Source organism: Anneissia japonica, unplaced genomic scaffold (assembly GCF_011630105.1).
Source record: "Anneissia japonica isolate Jap-2015-1 unplaced genomic scaffold, ASM1163010v1 scaffold288164_len509026_cov199, whole genome shotgun sequence".
NCBI classification, from domain to species: Eukaryota; Metazoa; Echinodermata; class Crinoidea; order Comatulida; family Comatulidae; genus Anneissia; species Anneissia japonica.
In genome coordinates this window covers 291,422-303,524 of record NW_022752067.1, presented here as the reverse complement: position 1 = coordinate 303,524, position 12,103 = coordinate 291,422, and the positions used below count along the sequence as shown (strand labels likewise).

Sequence of the window (12,103 nt, the reverse complement as noted above, 5' to 3'; positions counted from 1 at the left end):
TATAATAAGATTATAAATACTGTTATCACAATTACAGTATTTATAAGATGATAAGGTAATTGTATACAGTAATTGTATGTGTAATGTGAAGGGATGTAATTTGGATGTAAGATGGACCAAGCTTGAAATATGCCTATGTCATATTTTCTCGTTATGCCTGATCAGTAGAAATCTAAGTGTTCTCCCACATGGGCCAGTTAGGCTTTATAAACTCATTATGAGGCTAAGAGAGTAGAGTTATTTTCTTTTTCTTAACGACAATCAAGAACAGGGCCAGAAATACCTGTGTGTGTAAAAAGCACGCATGTTGTACCACAAATGCACATGTTTGTGTATGTTTCAACACTAGGGAGCTTTCGATTTGTGCGACAAAGCGACACTAGAATGAAATCACTCATTCGTGACCGTTCTACCTGGCGTCCTACATTCTCTGCATACATAGATTTGACCAAATTGCATTCAGGAATCTACTTGAGGAGGCGACCTTAACATTCTCGCATGCCCAGATGACTTTTAGTGACGTCATTACGTTTTACATCCTACCATCGTTGTGCAATCGAAAGCCCCCTCATTGTGTGGGACTTGAGCAACAATATTCAAGGAGCGGGGCTTAGCAGAAAGGTTCATTGACCCAGGACTCTAAGAGTGGAAGGCAAGCAGCCCCACCACTCCTACTGTTAACTTAGGCTAACTACTGTTAGTTAGTGAATACTTCAGAAGGAAAGTTAAGCTGATGGGATTGTTTCCTGGGGTACTGACCATGGTGTTGCATGAGGATCAGGTGCTTACAGGTCGATGCTATGTGCACCAAGGTTACAGCATTAGTCAGAGGGTGTGGCACTTATAACAGAAAGCTGCGATGCATATTTGCTATTGGTAACCTTTTGCCATTGTTGCCAAATATATAACTGGATCGTAAGACTACTAAACGACCAATTAATATAGCACATTGCTTACTCTTTTCTTCTGTCTCTCTTCTTCCTCCTCCTCCTCCAGTACTATTTGCTCCAGTTCTTCTTCGTTCACTGGTTCTCCTGCAGCTTCTCTCTGTTCTCGTAGCTCTTTCATCCTTTCAAGTCTTTTCTTCACAATGGCCTCCTGTTCAGCCTTGGTGTAGCCAAGCAACGAAGCCAATTCTGTGCAAAACACAAATATGGGTAAAGTTTTATTCATTTGATATACTTCTCACATATACAGGAGGAAATGTGCCAAATGACAAGCACCTATATCACGGTCGTCCCTTTAAGAAAATAACTTTTGGGATAGTTTTAGAGCCAGGTTGGACAAAGGGATTAAAGGCGACAGTTAAAACATTGGCAGATAGTGAATTGTCTGACATATCCATATTACTACTATCGATCATATCATCAGCGGTTACATTTCAGTTTCTCAACCTCAAGGTCAGGGGTTCGAACCCTCACTGTGCATTACGTTTGTGTCCTTGGATAAGGCACTTTACCTACATTTGTCATCGACATTGACACTATGAGCGCTTATTGATGGTGAATACAGGCTTTATTTTACAATAAGTTATTATTGTTATTATTATCATTAAAATGTAACAAATTTATGTAAATTTATATACCATGGCTATTAAGCTGGCAAAAATGTCAACAGAAGCCTAGCATACCTTTCTGGTTCTTGATGTCCTCTCCCAGCAGAGCCAGTGCCTGGTCATACTTGCCCTTTTTGCATAGAATTCTCTGTTGTAGCTTAAGTTTTGTTATCTTAGCTTGTCTCTCCTTCTCTGACAGCTTAGCCCATGCCTCTTCACCCATCTGCTTCATCAAAGCCTAAAAAATATTACATTAGAATATATTGGTTTGCATTTGATTTTACTCTTTTGGAAAAAACCACCCTGACTATTCGTTCTTAGTTTGCTAATCTGACAATACGGATTTGGTAATCTTACCAGGAAAAATGTTACACAGGCTGTGATATATATAGTGGGTGCGCACGCTACACAAAACAAAATAGTTGGCCCCTCCCTTCATGGAAAATGTTAAAAGCAAAAAAATCATGGTAAAGTAGTAAAAATCACATCAAATTACCTTACTTGCAAGCTAGCTTCCCCTCATCTAATCATGGAGCCCCCCTGTCAAAATGCGCAAGTACGTATACAATCCAATAGGACCCCCTCCCCAACAACACCTATGCCTACGCACTTACATCAATGATAAGTTTGTCTCTTAGTGCATCATATTTATTCTCGATAGCCTTGAACAACTCCTCTTCAGAGATGGCATCCAACTGTGTTTTCACCTCTAGTAGCGTTCTAGCTACGTTGTCATTCCAAGCATTTGCCCTTGCCAAATACTGCACAAGCTTTAGTTGCTTTAACACACTGACCGACTAGAAAAGAGTTTAATTGTTATGTCTTTAAAAATAACAATATGATATTCAACTGAAAAATAAATTTACCTAGAATCAAGTGAAGAAAATGGAGTGTGTACTTAATTGTTAACTATGTTCTGATTGTTAAACATCATAAATACTTAGGTTTAGAGATTGATAATAAGTTAAACTGGGGGGAACACTGTGATAAAATTGTTAAGAATGGTATGACGCACCTCCATTTCTTAAGGAAACTGCGGTCATTCAAAGTAGATTCATGTATAATGAGGCTTTTATATTCTTCTGTTATTAAAAGCCCTCTTTTGTTGGGAAGTAATGTATGGTTTGGTAATTTAAGAAAAATCGATTATAACAGAATATCATTATAACAGAGTATCATGAATCAGGCTGGAAAAATTCTACAAGAAAACAGAAAACTAGATGATATCTGTGAGATTAAAATTATTGATAAAGTAAAGGGTATCTTAACAGATGGTTCCCACCCACTAAACGCATCCTTACTTGGCTACCCTTGGGTAAAAGGTTAAAATCACAAACCTGTAGAACAAACAGATATCTCAAATTGTTCGTACCACTATCCATTAGAATTATTAATCAAAATATCATAAGAGTTTTAGGACCTAATTATAATTATATTGTTGTTGTTTTGTATTAAAGCTGCACTTTGTTTTGCAATGTGATGTGCAAACTGATTTTCCAAAAGTACACAATTAAACAATCTTGAATCTTGAATAAAAAATTTAATTTAATTTGTCTTGTTTATAATGGGTAACCTGTTCAGCATAAATATACTGTTCACCCACTGGACCTAAATTTTAGAATAACTTGCTGAAAAATTTTAAAACTCTCATAGTTTCAACCATTTCAAAACACAGATTTCTAAGCACATCCAATCTCTTAATGTAAGTTAACTTTATGGCAATACTTTGTACTCTGTACTAAATAAATGATAACTTGTTTATTTTGGTTATATGTACATCATAGGGGGTGGATGGGTCAGTATATCTGTCTGTTTTAATGAAATTGTTTACATATGTGTACATATTTAATGTTTTTTTATATTTCTATATTGCAAATGATTATGTTTTTTTTGTTAAGGTAGTACAACACTTTGTCAGTCCTTGCCTATGTTGTACTTCCTCTATCTTAAATCAATCTCATAATGAGGCTTAGGGAGGTAATTTAGGGAGAAAAATCTCCTGCTGTCACAGGTAAAACAGCAAGCATCGAACACCACTCCAATTACATATTTAACAGATATGTAAGTACAGTTTGGATGCATTGACATACATTTTCTTTATTATTATTCTCATTTTAAAGTGAATACAAGCACAAATCCATAAAAAACATTGTTATACTGCCTTTGAATATTCAACAATGCAAGAAAAAATAAATAAACTTGTGTAATATATTCCCACAGTATCACATTATATGCAAAAAAATCAATACATCTATAGAAACATGACAATCTCCTTACTTTTGCATTCAAGTCCTTCATTAGATATTCCGACTCCTTATCTTGCTGTTCCTGCAGATCCGCCAGGAGCACTACCTCAACCTCATTATCCGTGGCATCCGGATTAGTGGTCTTTAATTCCATTATTCTCATTTCCATTGCATATGGTACAGTTTTCTATTAAAAAATGATAAAAAACTTTTCCTAAATATTGAGTTAGGCTCTGTCCAATTAATACAGATATATAAGAGAAATGACTGAGATTCATAGGTGTGATATGACATTGTTATGTCCATATATGGCAAATCATAGAAGCTATCAGAGAAAATCTGACAGCGAGAACGGAGCCTATGGGATATAATCAATCCCATTTACATGCTAGCAAATAATACTTATTACACACATTAAAAATCTCCAGTTGTTCTGCTTCGTCCTCTTTCATTGGACCACTATCCCGCCACTGCCTTCTCTGCTCCTTCAGATCCAAAATCCTCTTCTGCCGCTGTTCCTCTGTCATAGTTTGGGCTGACTTTCGTTGGCCTTTATCTTGCTTTTGAAGTAACTAGTTGGACAAATAAAATAATTAATTGTTTATCATGGGGTCATATATGTATTGAAAGGTTATACAATGTGGAGGGATATTCTGTTTTAAGCAGCATGAAACTACATACAATCATGAAAATCTACAATTTTGCCAACGAACCATGATCAAAAGATCCCTCTCGGTGGCATGCTTGATCTCCATCTCTTTGATCACAGCATCTTCCATAGCAACTCTGTCATCTGGATTTTCTGGCATGGGTACTGGAGCTTTGTCCTCCACCTTCTCTTGAGCTTCTTTTAGCATTTTCTTTCTTTGCATAAGGCGATCCTTTGCAAGTTGCATTTGTCTTTTGCGTTCTAGTTCTTTGGTTTTCTCTCTGTTGGAAGAAATGTAAGTTGTACACTATGGAAATCTCATAAAGTAACAACCTTTTGTCTGTATTTCAGCTCCCGTAATTTCATCACTATCATTAACATATCAACATCTCTACTGTAATCACTATCATCATTACTATTATCATCATCACTATCATCATCATCATGTCATCCTCGCTATTATCATCATTATTTAAATTAACAATTATCATAACATACGCATCTTCCGCTTGAGCTGTGAGCCCCATCACAAGGGCAGCAGCCTCAAACTGGTCCTCCCGTCGTGCCATCCTCTGCTGCCTTTTCAACTTAGCCAGCTCAGCTTGCCTCATTTTTTCATTCTTCCATCTCTCATCGCCCTCTCTCATTCTCTTTAGGAGTGCTTCACGTTCCTACAGAAAAAAACATTAAGCACAATTTTTAGATGCAGCAGTTTAAAGCAAAAATACAAATAAAAAATACAGTAATACTCAAGGGGAGGCTAAAGCAGGAGAGAGGGTGGGGTGAGAAAAGAATCCATAAGTAAAATAAGTAAAAAAGAGATCAGAGCAAAGCTGCTGAAATCTAGTAAACAATCATCTTTAATCTGCTGACTGAAGAATACTCTTGATGCTACCCTGAACATTTTTAAAATCTACTTTACATACACATAACAAGTGCTTTCTATTTGGTGTTGGAACATTTTAGTACACAAAATTAATTTTTTTGATCACATACATCATCCAGTCTGTTGTCCAACTCCTCTAAAATATTCTTTGGCTTTTTCTTCTGTAGCTCTTCCTCCTCTTGCAAAATCTCATCCTTTTCAATTTTATCAGCTTCAGCCTCACTCATACCTACATTAGAAGAATTATGAAAAAACCTTTTAATGCGCTTTTACATACTCAGAAAAAGCATAGTATGGAACTCCATGCAAATAAGTAGTATGGAACGCCATTGGTGCCAAAATTTATTTATTTTTAAGCGTTTTCACTGATTAAGACAAAATTTATGAACTGGAATCCAGTCTAATGCCAATGGAATGAAAATAATTATGTTATCTATTATGAAACTATCAATGTATGAATATATTCCTATTGGTCATTTTTTGCTATATCCTCTCTACTCGATATACAGAACTAATGTGAATAGTGGCCTTAGATTCATAAACCTATGAATGGTTATTGTTTTAATGAAAATGAAAATTTAATTATAATTCAAAAGTAGTGTATGGGATAAATAGAGTTCAAAGGATACTGACCTTCAGCTACCCTTTTTTTACGCAGTTCTAGTCTCTTCTTCATCTTTTCTTCCTGTGCTTTTTTCGTATCTCCCATCAGAAGCTCCAAGGCCTGTTGTGACTTGATAGCATCTCCAAGCAGGGCAGCAGCTTCATCATATTTGCCTTCCTGCCTAAGCCTCTTCTCCTCTAACTTCAGCTTGACTAGCCTAGTTTGACGTTCCTTCTCGGACAGACTTGCCCATTCAGCCTCACCCACTTGCTGCATCAGAGCCTCTGAGAGGATCTTGTCCTTCAATGCATCGTACTTTCCTTCTAACGCTTCAACGATCTCACCGTCATCCGTTTTCTTTGATCTATCGATTCTTGTGAGTGTGATGGCCACGTTCTCTACCTTGTGATGTTTGATTTCAGTCAGGTGCTTTTCTTGAAGTTCAACCAGCACTTGGAGCTCCTGAAATGTTAAAGAAATATTCTGTCAAAGCATTCTCTTATTGGGTTTAGATAACAGTCACTTATATAAAGATGTTCCGGATGTTTATCTTTTTAAAAATAGTATGTATTATTACTGGGTCAACATAGTGAACAGATCCTCATTTGTTGAAGACCTAAATTCCTTAATTTTCTTATTACCATATCCTTTCGAACTTGCCTTATTTGGTAATGATTCTAGAATAGTCTCACTCTCCTTGTCCTGTTCTTGTTGCAGGTCTGCCATGATGGTCACTACAATCTCATCGTCTGTGACCTCTGATCCTTTCTCCTTTGTTAAAATGTACTTTCTGGAAGTTAACTTCAAAAGTGCTGCCTCTTCTAGGATCTGCATATGCTCATCTGTTAATGCTATGTAGCAAAACAAAAAAATCTTGATAATTTCTAACTATGGATTGACTTAAATGTGTCTTCTTAAAAATAGTATGCTATAATAATTTGCATTCTGTTCTTCTGGGGGAAAGAGGTGATGGTGCATGAAAGAACATCCCTAAGAACAGTTTCCAACTCTATCAGATCTTTGAATCGGGAACATATTTACTTACAGCTATCCATGCCTTGCCTTTTCCTGATCAGTTCTTGGAGTCTTTCTTCTCTTTCTTCTTCTCTTAGTGTTGCTGCAATTGTTATTTCCTCTTCTGTATATTGTTTCTGAAGCAGTATCAGTATTTGCTCTTGCTCCTGGGCATGTTTCCTCTCTAAGATCTGCATCACTGAATCCTAGAGAAAGGGCAAGAATAAAGGTTGAAAATATGTTGAACCTCTGTTGGTCAACAACATTTCATCTAAGAGTTCTTTATGCACTGTCACCGCCGCCACCACCACCATCATTAACAGCATCATTATCATAAGCATCATTGTAAACATTATAATGACCTCACCTGCATAGCAGCCCTGTCTCCATTATTCAATACCCTAATCTCCTTTTCCTCTTTTGCAACACCTTGTTTACGTTTCCTCTTCAGTGCTTCAATTCTTTCTTTGGCAAGCTTCTCTTGCCTCGCTCTATCGTTCTTAAATCTAGGTATTAAAAGGAATATTGACTTCACTAATTACAATCGATACTGAAATCATATGCATTTATAATTCATGTAAATATTAAGGTTTTATAATGTTGAAGTTTTAAAAAGAATCTTTGTGAAGACCACTCACCTTTCAGCATGAGCCTTCTGATGCCGTTCCGCCAAACCCAGTACTAGGGCAGCGGACTCGAAGTTTTCCTCCATCTTAGCTCTACGCTGCTCCCTCTTTAGTCGTGCCAGTTCTGCCTGTCTTTCCTTCTCACTCAAGAATTGATTATCCATGCCGCGGAGTCTTGCCATCAAAGCATCACGCTCATCATCGTACCGCTTCTGAAGATCAAGAAGTGGAGCTGAGCTGTCATTATCCTCATCTTCTGATAAACCATCATCATCTTCATCTGGATCCAAACCTAAATGGACAACAATATAAAAAATTATTATTATTATTATTATTATTATTATTATTACATGAATTTAATTGATAAAACACATTTCTTGGCTAAATTGGTCACCTGTAAATGATTTAGAAAGGGGTCTTCAATTTTGATTATGGTAAAAACATGATGCTTGAAGGTGTCTTGATGTCCAGTGGGAAATTTCATCAAATTTAAAACAATACTAGACTCATGAGCTGCATAAATTGGAACTCATGCATATTCTATTAAATATATGACAACATAAAATAATCTAAAACATGAAATAGCCTAAAAACAACAAGGAAAGCTAGGACAGGAAAACTTGATCAAATCCTTCACCAGCAGTCCACAGCATGCCACAAGTTATGAGAGCATCTAAAAACTAGTCTATTGTTATATTCCTTTACCTTGTTCAATCCTTTTTCTTCTTGCTTCCAACCTCCTCCTGAGTTTCTCCTCCTGTTTGGCTCGATTCTCTCCCATCAGTGCCTTTAGGTTTTTCTCCGCCATCAAATTGTCTCCAAGCAAAGCCTGTAGCTCGTCCAGTTTTCCTAAAAATAAATTTATGTATTTATTTATACATTTGTTTATTTATTTCATTGATTATATATACTGGGTGGCCTGTCCAGTACATGGATTACTGTTCTACCACAGCACTGATATATGATATTAGATACAAAATACAAATTAATTACAGATTCTAAACACTATAAAAGAACTATTTTAAAAACATTATTTTATTATTTTAAAAAACATTATTAACATCCAATATTGTCATTAAATGTCGTCCTGTACTACTAAGATACTACCTTCTTTCCTGAGCCTTCTTTCCTCAAGCTTTAACCTCATCAATCTCTTTTGTCTTTCTGCTTCACTAAGCTTTGCCCATTCAGCATCTCCAGCCTGTTTCCGTAGGCTTTCCATGAGTAGTTTGTCTTTCAGAGTATCATACTTCTTATCCAAGGCCTGTTTGTGAGATAAATTTAATATCTTCATACAATAAAATGGTTTATATAGGAAAAAATTTATTATGCAAAAAAACAACCATAATTATCACAGCCCCCATTGCCATCATTGTTATCATCTCCACTGTCATCGTCGTCATTATCATCTTAATCAATATCACCCTTAATACTTTCTGTTATCTTACATTGCATTTATGTTTTAATATATAATCAGATTGATTGATTGATTGTTTTATTCAGTATCATTACATACACAAAATACGAAGCAAACAAAGACAGGGAAGACAAGGACATGATGCTAAGGATGACTCAAGAAAGGTAAAAAATGAACCTTATATCTGTTGGGATCCTTACATTAACAAGTGAGGACAAAACACAGAAGTAAAAAAAAACAGCAGGATAAAAAACAGATGGGTTATGTGTTATTAATCAAAAATATATCTAGCTGTCACATGACTGTTTACGTTGTCATGTGACAAGAATGCTGGTAAAGTCAAATGATAAAATATTTTTTTAGAACAGGGATTTTCTTTTAAACTGTTTTCTTTGTATTTGTTTACCTTTAGCAGTTCATCTTCATCCCCAATTCCCTCATACTCAGTGAAGACAAGGAGGACATTACGGCCTTCCTGGTTCTTTCTTTTCATTATCTCATCAAAGCGAAGGCGAGACATTTCTTCTTCATTCTGGATAGAATAAAAAATGGACTCAGTACTTCCAAATTATAAATGAAAAATTAGCATCAAGAAAAGGAATAAGTATATTAATAGTCTAAATCTAGTCTACTGTTGTCCCACAAAGAAATAAGGCCAAAAATTTGCTTCCTTTTTGCAAATGCAAATTCACCATGAAACTTAGCTGCTTCTACATATAGAACATCAAAAGCAAGGTATGAACATATTTTCAATACCTTTACTAACAAATTAACATAACTTACTGTCATCATTACTATCATTATCATTTTATTCAGAAATGTTAAATATCTGCTTTATGAAGTCCACATGCCATGATCATCCCTCTAGACAGATGTCGGTGCACAATACTAATACCAATAATAAGAATTAAAACTCACCATGTTTTCAAGCCTGCTAATAATCTTCTCGCTTTCTCTGCCTTGTTTTTCCTGAAGATCAGCCAGCAAAGTAGTCACAACATAGTCAAGCGTTATTTCTTCATTCAGTTTGCTGCCCTCAAGGATGCGTTTACGTACCACAGTCTTGATGGCACCAGATTCATCCAGAATCAATCTATTTTCCTCAATATCATCTGATAAAAACCATGGTATATATGCAGGTTATTAATTTCTAATGGAACAAAAACTCAAAATTACAATTTAAAGCCCTGCCCAGCCCATCAAATTTTATTTGACAAAGCATGTGACATGCCTAAATATGGTCATGATGACATCACATCATGACCATATATAGGCACATCATGACTATATATGGGCATTCAATAGTTTTTCGTCAAAGAAAATTTGATAGTGTGGACAGAGCTTAAAGTAAAATGAAAATGAATGTGTAAATCTATTAATCATGAAATGAGTTGATTTATGTGACAGTATGTGTTAAGGCCAACTCTGACAGCGTCGTACGACACAGCCCGACGCGACTCATCATCGGGGACAGTCTTGAGCCGTCGTGAGAAATATTAAACATGTTTAATATTCTACGACGCGACTGTCCCCGACGCAACCATCGCGTCTGCGTTTAACTCACACAGAGCCGACGCGACAATAAATGGCGTCGAGCTGCGTCGTACGACGCTCTCTGAGTTGGCCTTTAGGGTTCTATGATGGACCATTCATCCAAATTTGCCTGGTTAAAAACACTGAAGTCTCCATTCTGTGATTGGCTGTTTGATTGTCACTACAGAGGTACTGAGTGGGGCTATGTGTTTAAGGTGGCCCTTTTCAATCCAGTAGGGAGCTTTTGATTTGTGCGACGACACTACGCTAGAACGGAATCACTCATGTGTGACCGTCCTACCTAGCATCCTACGTTCTCTGCATACGTAGATTTGGCCAAATTGCGTTCCAGAATCTACTCGATGAGGTGACCTTAACGTTCTCGTATGTGCAAGTGATTTTAGTGATGTCATTACGTTCTACGTCCTACCGTCGTCGTGCAATCGAAAGACTCTACTCTCACCTTTGGTCACAATGTCAAGATCATCAGCTTCTGTTTTTAGTTCTTGCAATCGTGTCTGTTGCTCGTTTATCTTCATCTGACTGGCAGCATCTCGGAGCTCCTCGCTGCCTTCGTCCATCACAACACTAATCAGTAATTCCTGTTCTATACGATGTTTTCTCTCAACCTCTTTCATTACAGATTCCTTCCATCCAATGATGTCACCTGATTTGATGAAATTTCTTTATTATATGAAAAATTCTTCCATCTATTTATTACCCATATATTATCATTATCATCATTGTCATCATTATCACTATCTTTATGTTTATTATCATTATCATTCCATCATTATGTTTTATAGTCAAATGGCTGAGCGGTAATCAGGGGCACCAAAACCTACAGCCATAATATTGGCACTTTCGAACGGCACGCTCGCCTATGATTCTGGTGGTAGAACAACTCTTCTCGGATAAAGACAATAAACCGTAGGCCCAGTGTATACATTGGCTCGTGGGCACTACAAAGAACCTAGTACATCATTTGAGACGAGCAGGGGGATACCCCGATGTACTGTGGTGGACGACCAGGTAGCACAAGACACGAAGGGACTCTTAAGGCAGGCTCAGGTCGACACGGAACTGAAAGGAACTCAACTCAACTCAACTCAACTCGTCGACATGAGCACTCCGCGCAACTGAAAGGAACTGAACGCAACTGAACTCATATCGACTTTGAGCAACTGAAAGGAACTGAACGGAACTGAAAGGAACTTGGCTCATGTCGACTGGCAACTGAAAGGAACTATTGGCTAAAAACATTTTCCTCGCGAAATCCCATCAACTGCAAAATGTCTGTAATGTTTTTATTAAGACATGTAATTATTTTAAAAAGTGTATCTACTTTATTTTGTTGTTTTGAAAATGTCTACCGGCAACTGAAACAAATGGTGCCTGTTTGTATTCGACAGAATTGAGTTTTTAAAGATTTCATTTTCTTCGAAATCTCATCAACTGCAAATAAATGTTTGAATGCTTGTAAGATTAGACGTGTGGTTAAAAACTGTCTCTTATACACATCTAGATGTGTATAAGATTAGAAAAGTGTATCGCATATTGGTCTATTTGAAAT

The 12,103-nt window shown here is 36.7% G+C and overlaps 1 protein-coding gene across 4 annotated transcripts in view; it reads right to left on the bottom strand.

The window, feature by feature from the left end:
* The window catches only part of LOC117122077 (trichohyalin-like), a 41,099-nt gene that overhangs the window by 19,901 nt on the left and 9,095 nt on the right, over positions 1 to 12,103 (bottom strand). For all 4 annotated transcript variants that reach the window (XM_033267544.1, XM_033267546.1, XM_033267545.1 and 1 more), the window contains exons 15-32: positions 10,994 to 11,197; positions 9,916 to 10,109; positions 9,404 to 9,529; positions 8,688 to 8,844; positions 8,286 to 8,429; positions 7,593 to 7,872; positions 7,322 to 7,460; positions 6,986 to 7,160; positions 6,601 to 6,791; positions 5,970 to 6,402; positions 5,447 to 5,565; positions 4,949 to 5,121; positions 4,515 to 4,731; positions 4,215 to 4,373; positions 3,833 to 3,988; positions 2,170 to 2,352; positions 1,631 to 1,793; positions 958 to 1,136 (exon numbers count right to left, since the gene is read on the bottom strand). In XM_033267544.1, coding sequence (XP_033123435.1) covers positions 958 to 1,136; positions 1,631 to 1,793; positions 2,170 to 2,352; positions 3,833 to 3,988; positions 4,215 to 4,373; positions 4,515 to 4,731; positions 4,949 to 5,121; positions 5,447 to 5,565; positions 5,970 to 6,402; positions 6,601 to 6,791; positions 6,986 to 7,160; positions 7,322 to 7,460; positions 7,593 to 7,872; positions 8,286 to 8,429; positions 8,688 to 8,844; positions 9,404 to 9,529; positions 9,916 to 10,109; positions 10,994 to 11,197 — 3,392 coding nt within the window. The remainder of the gene's footprint in view (positions 1 to 957; positions 1,137 to 1,630; positions 1,794 to 2,169; positions 2,353 to 3,832; positions 3,989 to 4,214; positions 4,374 to 4,514; positions 4,732 to 4,948; positions 5,122 to 5,446; positions 5,566 to 5,969; positions 6,403 to 6,600; positions 6,792 to 6,985; positions 7,161 to 7,321; positions 7,461 to 7,592; positions 7,873 to 8,285; positions 8,430 to 8,687; positions 8,845 to 9,403; positions 9,530 to 9,915; positions 10,110 to 10,993; positions 11,198 to 12,103) is intronic.